This window comes from Besnoitia besnoiti, chromosome XII (genome assembly GCF_002563875.1).
Source record: "Besnoitia besnoiti strain Bb-Ger1 chromosome XII, whole genome shotgun sequence".
NCBI lineage: Eukaryota > Apicomplexa > Conoidasida > Eucoccidiorida > Sarcocystidae > Besnoitia > Besnoitia besnoiti.
The window spans coordinates 930149-937932 of NC_042367.1; the positions used below are offsets into that span (position 1 = coordinate 930149).

Below are 7784 nucleotides of genomic sequence, written 5' to 3' on the forward strand. Positions count from 1 at the left end.
CATCAGACAGTAGTCGGGAAATCAACCTTTCAGAGCTCTGAAGCCAAGTTCCGCTCAACTAGGATTGCGCCGCGGAGCGCGCGATCCGCTGGCGAAGCACCGCTTCAAGCCGGTCTGCCCTTCGGGAAAACCGGCAAGGAAAATATCCACGCCACTCAGCAAGCCGGTTTACACGAATATAAAAACGAAGCACGCACCCGCACATGGCCGAGACAGCAGTGGGCGGGAAATACTAGATCCCGTATATTTTTGATATCCTCTCGGGGCGCTCAGCGGAACTCTAGCATGAGAAAAAGGGCACATCTGAAAGGCGTCCCTGAACTGTTTGACGGACTTGCTCCTAGCAGAATATCGAAACAGACAGTGTCTCCCTCTCTCAGTTTGCCGATACACTCCTCTTCGGTCCTGCTTCTTCGTCTCGGAACAAGGGGCCGGTAGGCACCGTACCTGTTTTCCACAGGTAGACTGCAATAATTCTAATGGACGTAAGTATTTGCCTAACCTTCACGCGCCCATGGGTCTTTTGCGTGTGGGCAGAAGTTGCGAATAACCGACACAGTTTTGTGTTCTGGGAAAAGATGCCGTGGGAAAACTGTCCGGGAAACAAAGCGAACAACTTTTCGAAACATGTCCCGGATGGCAGTCCCACCGGGCAGTCGGCATTGCTAATCCAGTACTCAGCTTTACACGCACAACGCCGACTATAATTCCCCTTTCGAGTCCACCTCACAGGCAAAACTCTGAACCTCAAGAACAATCTATGTTTGCCTAGCACGGCGCGTTACTTCTGAGGCTCTTCTACTCAGGCCGGGAAGCTGGGACGTTGACGTATCGAGAATGCATTTCCTCACGTAAGTAAACGCCTCCTACACCATATGGGAATACTAGACAATACGAATCAGGGTGCGGTCCTTTGAACTAGCGTGTGAACGGCGTCTCCATATACTGGAAATATATAAGCTGCTAGGTATGCCAGATACGGCACTCACATTTTCGTCACGGGCGTAGGAAATCTTCCACGTAGTATCCAAAAAACTGCTCAAGTTCTTGCCCTGGTCATTCCGGCATCCGAGCGCGCTCAGTGGTGCATCCATCCGCAGGCCAGCATTGTACCGAAAGCAAGCACCTGACCGACTGGCCTTCAGACTGAAGACGGCTCTTCCACGAGGGCTGTCGCTTCATGGCAGGGCAAGATCCAGGAAACGCCTTCAAAGTTGCCACACTGCGGAAGTAGCTGACAGAAAATTTGGTGTTCTGCGACTGCAGAACACTCCAGCTCGTGATGTGTTTTTACAGCGAAACTGTATAACAGAAAATATATGAAGTTGAAATATGCAGAAACATGCGTGAGCGCCGTTACTTTTCGTGTGCGTTGGCGGCCACGACAGAGCCGGCTGCGACCCCGTGATCTGGCCTCTAGAAGTGTCTCCATTCTCTACATTCGCCGCCGCGGCGAGGGAAAACTGCTCTGACGTTGGCTGCTAAGCATGACAGCAGCTTCCTCGTGAGACGTTTTCTACATATTCATATTGCACCCATTTCCCTTGTAATCACACTGCAAGGCACGGCGCTGTGCTCCTGAACAAGCACGATGACCAGGGATAAGGGAAACGCGCAAGGTGTCGACAGCGACAAGAAGCGATAACCCTGGAAACCGCTCAAAGCTGAGCACTGACGCTAAGATGACGGAGTAACCTGACAAAAAATTGAAAAGCTGAGTGTCGGTTTTAGACCACAGCACGTCTCACATGCCACGACAGAGGCCGAAGCGATATCTCACGCGGGGACACATTGCGCCCATGGCTCATCGAAGCGACGAATGTTCCCTTATACGCAAAAAAGACAATTTACAACTACAAAGAGGAGGCATATCCCACACGAAAGGGGCTATCACCGCAGTGTGGGACGACTCTCCGTGGAGCTTCTAGTCCTGCAAAGCAAGGACCTTCCCGGACATCCACGAATGCTACACGCAAAACACATACCGGCAGTCCGCCCGGGGGGGCATGCAGCCGTTTGGAATTTCGGGACGCACGAGCGAGACACAGTTGCCTCTACTTTGGTACCATCATTTCCAGCACCCGGTCACTGTACAAGCGGAATGACTGAGACAACTATGACAGCACCAAGATACGATTTGTCAACTGGCCGCTTGTCCGCTAACAAAGGCAAAGGGTTCGGTATGGAGAGTGCGATTGAGGAAGAAGCATGTGCATGTGTATCCCTCTCCGGCGGAAACTAGCCTTGACTGCTTTTTGGTGTCCACCCAGGTAGCCATTCCCTCTTGGAAGCACTTTATACAAGTGTGCCCCTCTGAAGAAAAACACGGGATGGAGCCACGTGGCACCAGAAAAAACGCATGCACAAATCCTCGTCTGCAAAGGACATCCTTGTTACTGCGTTTTCCGGCAACGGGAGGAACACCGTGACACCGGCTCTTACGATTCCAATGTCACGGGGAGCCAGAAAGTTTCTGTGTTCGTTCGGACCGCCCACCGTATGACACCGTACAATCCCGCCGCGCAAGAAGCGGGACGGCCTTCACCCCCATTGAGCGCCGGGTTTGTGTCCCCTTCTTCCCTTCACCTCTATTTTCTATCACTAGTCGCGCGATGCTGTTAAGCCCCCACTCGCCGCAGTTATTTGCCTGAAGGGCGGGGGACGCCTTAGTTTGGCACATACAGTTTCAGTCTTGTCCTCGCGTCGCACGGCAGCTGGACTGGGGAACTGCGCTATGCACGCTGGAGCTGCTTTATCTCATTCTTCGCGTGTTCATCCCAAACTTGTTCAGATCTTCTGGTGTAAGCCCGTCAAGTGCTTTGGCTATCTCCCAGGCTGAGGGCCTATCACGGGGTGACAACGCGAAACAGCGCTCCAAGAGTTCTTTTGCGGCCGGGTGGAACCACCCAGGTACGGATGGCCGCAATTTCTTACACATGATTGCGTCAATCACGCCTGAAACAAAACATAAAAAACACATCAGGACATGCCTTGATGCTGCAGCTCTAGTGAATGTGCGAAGGCTTCGGTTGTCTGCTGAACACGAAATAGCGATCATTCTGTGCCGCACAACTAAACGACATTCCAACCACATTCTGACACGACGAACTCGCTTTACCACGCCCGGTATCAGCCTTATGCACGCCACTCAACGATATACACATAAATATCGACAGCAGCGGAAACGGCCGTTCTTAACGATGCCGAGGACAGCCTGCAGACCCGTTTTCCCAGCTCTCACCTTCATTGGAGTGAATTTCTTCAAAGGGTATCGGACCGCCAAAGATTTCAATTAGACAGCACGCGAGGCCCCAAATATCTGCCTTCTCATCGATCAGCGCTCCCACGGCGAAGCACTCCGGTGCCATGTATCTCGGTGAGCCTCCGTTATCATCCAAGAGGAGTTTGCCGCTTGCCTCCAATTTGCGTGTCTTCCCGAAGTCGCACAACTTCAGTCCGTTCTGCACGCAGACAGCGCCTCTGGAAAGTTTCTCGATGGATACCGCAGAGTGCACGGGGGAATCACTGCTGCGAAGGCATTCACGCCGAAGGCAGATACGATTCATTTTCAGTTTACTGCCCACGGCCTAGGATAGCTGCCTGTGGTACATGCATAGCTAGGCGTCTTCTGAGTCGCCCCCGAGCTTGTCCACCGCTTCCTCCAGCCAGCAAGACGGATGCGGTTCCACAAAGGAGACGCCATAAGCCCCAAACCCTAAACAACGATGGCGACATTATGCTCTGCCGGCCACTGCTGAACACCACTCCGTTTTTCCGCTGGTGTCGGGAACTGCTCCATGATCTCACCTCTTCATGAAAGATGAGATTCGCTGTTTTCAAGTCTCTGTGGACAAGTTTCTTTTCGTGGTGCATGTAGTGGACGGCTTGGACGAGCTGTCGGCAAAGGTGAAGGCGCCGGTCCGCTCCGACAAACACCTTGTTCTCATAGAGAAGGTCGAAAAGACTTCTTCCCGGAAGGTACTCCATGACAATCCCGACACACGCTTTGTCAAGGCAGACACCTAGATACTTTACGATGTACGGATGCGTACTCATCGATCGGAACGAGTTCATTTCGCGCGCAATCGACCTCAACGCCTCCTGACTCAACGCACCATGCGCCTGTTTCACTGCCACAATTCGGCCTTGCCATTTCGCTTGGTAGACGGTCCCGAAGCTGCCTTGACTGATTGGCGCGAGTATCGCCAAGTCCCTGAAAGGCACCAGTTCCTGTGAATTCATGTTGAACACGAGTTGCCGGTGATCCTTGTACTCCTCGACCCGCACGCCAGTGTCGGCCTGAGTCAAGGGGCGGACCTCTCCCCCGACGCGGCTGTTCATTAGCTGTCCTTTATGCTCCAGAATCATGCGTTTCCCGCAGAGAGAGACTCGCAGCACATGCATCGAAATATGCGGATCTGCCCCTGAAGGGCCTTGCTCACGCAGATCCTTGGTCTGCGCTGCGCCGCCATCCTGCACGACGGCTGGAGGGGCCGATCCTCGCGTGAGATGCGTGTAGAAAGTCACAGCTGCTGGCTTGGCTGCTGCCGCAGCAACGGCAACCGAGGGATGCAGACTGGCGCCCGGTTTCGCGTACACCTTTACGCCGACGGGCACGGAGGACGACTCTTCACCTGCTGCTGGCTTGGCTGCGGAGTGCGCTGCCGGAGCGTCACGCGTTGCCGTCGGACCGGCGGGGTTGCCCAGTGCAGCTCCGATGCATTTCCCTGACGAGAGCCGCGAAGACAGCCGCGAGTGAGATTCGGCGTCGGGATCCTCGCACGTCGTGGAGCGCGTGTGCAGAGCCGGAACCCTCCGACTAGACGCCTCGCCAGACGCCCCCCTTCCTGGCCCTTTCGCAGCATCGGTAGGCGCTGCGTTCTCCTTCTTCAGTGCAGAAAAAGCCCACTGAAACGGGAAGAGGAATTGCCGGTAGGCTCCGGAAGAAGCAGCAGGAGCGCTCTGCGGGTCGGCCTCGGACGCGGAGGAACCTGCGGCCTGCCCCGAACCCACACTAGGCGGTGGACTCGCGGGTTTCGGCACATGCACATGAATGCTACGGTACATTCCTGTCGCGGCAAGCCGAGCTGCAGCCTCCGTTCGAAGGACCCGCCGGCCTCCTGCCGACGGCGGTTGCAGGGCAGTCAAAGCCACGCCCATTCCTTGTTGCGAGGCTGCCTGTGGCGCGCTTCCTGCTGCGTTGGGGCCCGGTTGGAGGGGCGTCGAGGCAGACTGACTCGGGAGGTCCGCGGATGCGGGTGGACCCTGCGTGGGCTGCCTGAGGGAGCCCGGGACCTGAGCCGGCGAGAGCTCCACTGACGGGCGCGGCACGTCTTCCGGGCGGTCCTCAGCATCGAGAGGCGAGCCTTTCACGTATTGCACACAGAGCCCTTCCAGGCTGGGCGACACCAGGCGGGGCGGGTCCGCAGTGCTGCTTCCCCCGGCTTGTGGCAAAACGCACGGTGCGGCCCCTTGTGATGGGGCTCCCGACGCAGCCACTGGGTGGCGGTCTGACGAGACTGAGTAGACGAAGGGGCCAAGGCGCTCGGCACCGTTCCCCGGGATCACACCGCAGGACGAGTTGCCTCCTTCGCTCGAGGCGGATGAGGCGCCCTTGGGGCCGGATGCAACGCCTCCAGTCGGCGCTACCGGGAAAGGAGCTGGCGAGGCGTAGACGGGTTGGATGAAGTCGCCGCCGGAGCTCGGCCTGCTTCCACGGAGCTGCGAGACTTCCCTTCGGATGGCTTCATCGCTTTCCAGCGGCCGTGACACGAGTGAGAGGCCCGCTACGGCAGTGAACGACGTCGCCCGGGGTGGAGGCGAGATCGCAGGCGCGTTACCCGCGCCCTCCTCTGCAGCAGTTGCCGAAGCCTTGAGTTTGGTTCCCTCCTGTGGCCTCCTGCCGCCGCTGCATGGCTGCATGGAACGATCAGAATGGCCCGCTGGCAGGTTGAGAGAAAACCCAGATCCGAGCTTCGGAGCAGAAGCTTGAGGGAATGGGCTCACATGAAGAACGCCAGCAGGGTTGGGAACGAATCGTGGGGACAAAAGAGTGTCGGCGACTTCACTGGCATCCTGCTGCGCTTTCGGCATGGGCGGGACGCGTGAAATGCCCCTGGACGTGAGCCATCCAGTGGTCTGCAGCGCGAGCCCGCCGGCATCCGCGGGCGAAACACAAAGAGACTGCCCAGCTTGCGCTATTCTAACCACCTTCAGAGAAGGCAGCAATTTCCGGGGCGTCGCTGTATAGTTGACGTCGTCCGCAGTCTCCTGTTGGGGGTTCGAACCCCAACTGGGCCTTCCGGGCGCTGCTCGGGGCGTGTTCGCCGGCGGGAAAGCATGAGAAATAAGGCCTCCGGGCAAAACAAAAGGCGTCGAATACGGGACATTCTCGGATTTTTCTGCGAATAAATGCGCACTGGTCTCAGAAGGGCAGCCTGACGCTGACGCCATCTGCGCCGGACGACTTTGTCGGGGCGGGTCGGACCCCGTCCCAATGCAGTTTTTCACAAGCAGCCCGGGAGACTCCAGAGCACTCTTGAGGGACGCGTACCTGCGGTGGTCCGGCACCAGGACCGGTGACGCAGTTCCGTTCTCCATGTTGCCAAATTTCTGCCAGCGCCCACGGGAAACGCTGAAGCGAAAGTTATGAGCTCTCGCAGGCCTCACACGGCGCTGCCGATGCTTCCCACGGCGCCGACCTGTCACAGAGTGCGACCCCGGCGATACAGGGACTGCCGATTCCTTGCGCAGACGCTTGCAAATCCGAAAGCGACCGGCTGATGAAACGAGGTGTGCGACGCTTTGTCGGAACAAGGCACTAGGTGTATCCCTTCTGGAAACCGAGCGCCCCGCTAGACCCTCTGAAGCTGCATTCCAGGAGATCGGTCGTCGGGCGGGTGCAGACGAATACGCCACATACCCTGGGCAACGCTGCCTGCGAGATTATGACATGCGCACTCGAACGCATAACACGCAAACGAGAGGAACCTGCTCCAAGTAGTTACTTTGAACCGTCCCACGCCGTCACTCTCCACGTTTGACGCCTGTCGAACTAGACATCGATGGAGACTTGTCGACCGCGCAGCTGCAGCCACCTCGAGCCGGTGGCGGGCGCCCCGCTGTAGGAACGGCTGGGAATGTCAACTACGTCGAGTTCTGAAACACAAAGCGGCAACTCGCTGCCTTGTCTGCATTTCAGATCTTCGCCGTGGAACCAATATCCGGACAGAAAGGACGGGGGCACTGACCGTCTGGGGCTGCGTGGCACGCTAGCAGCCACACAGCCGGGTAGCACCACGCTAAAAAATTTCGTTGATGCCGAAACACGCCACACAGACGGGAATGCGCTTCACCAACGTCCCCCACAGAGATGCCGCTTGAAATGCGAGGCGGACGGTGCCAGAACAAGCAACGCAGAAGGGAACACGCTTCACCAACGTTCCCGCAGAAAAATCGCTTGAAATGCGGTGCGATTTCTTTGTGGAGGGAACGGAAACAGCCTCGTCAGGCTTTCGATCTTCACGACGCGGCAGTGGCGGCGCCGTGCAGGTGCTCACGCGCGTCTGGCACCGAAACACTCGTCCGCGCAGGTCGACGCCCACGAGCTGACAAAACCGACCAGACACTCTGCTTCTGCGTGTCATTTGCCGAAAGAAGTGACGCCATCGGAAGAAAGGTGTGTGCCCCTCTTGCCAAGCGGTTCTGGCTTTGCGGAAAGCGAAGACACACAGCAAAGACAAACAAAACTGCCTCGCCCCGAATCGCTTCTGTAAGATGACGCG

The 7784-nt window shown here is 57.1% G+C and overlaps 1 protein-coding gene across 1 annotated transcript; it reads right to left on the reverse strand.

The window, feature by feature from the left end:
* Window positions 1–2752: 2752 nt before the first annotated feature.
* Window positions 2753–6600, reverse strand: BESB_023280 (uncharacterized protein; the record flags this gene model as incomplete). The annotated part of the gene is made up of 3 exons (XM_029361030.1): window positions 2753–2955; window positions 3242–3461; window positions 3808–6600. 3 exons carry the CDS (start codon window positions 6598–6600, stop codon window positions 2753–2755), a joined length of 3216 nt encoding a protein of 1071 aa, XP_029215845.1.
* Between the last annotated feature and the right edge of the window lie 1184 nt (window positions 6601–7784).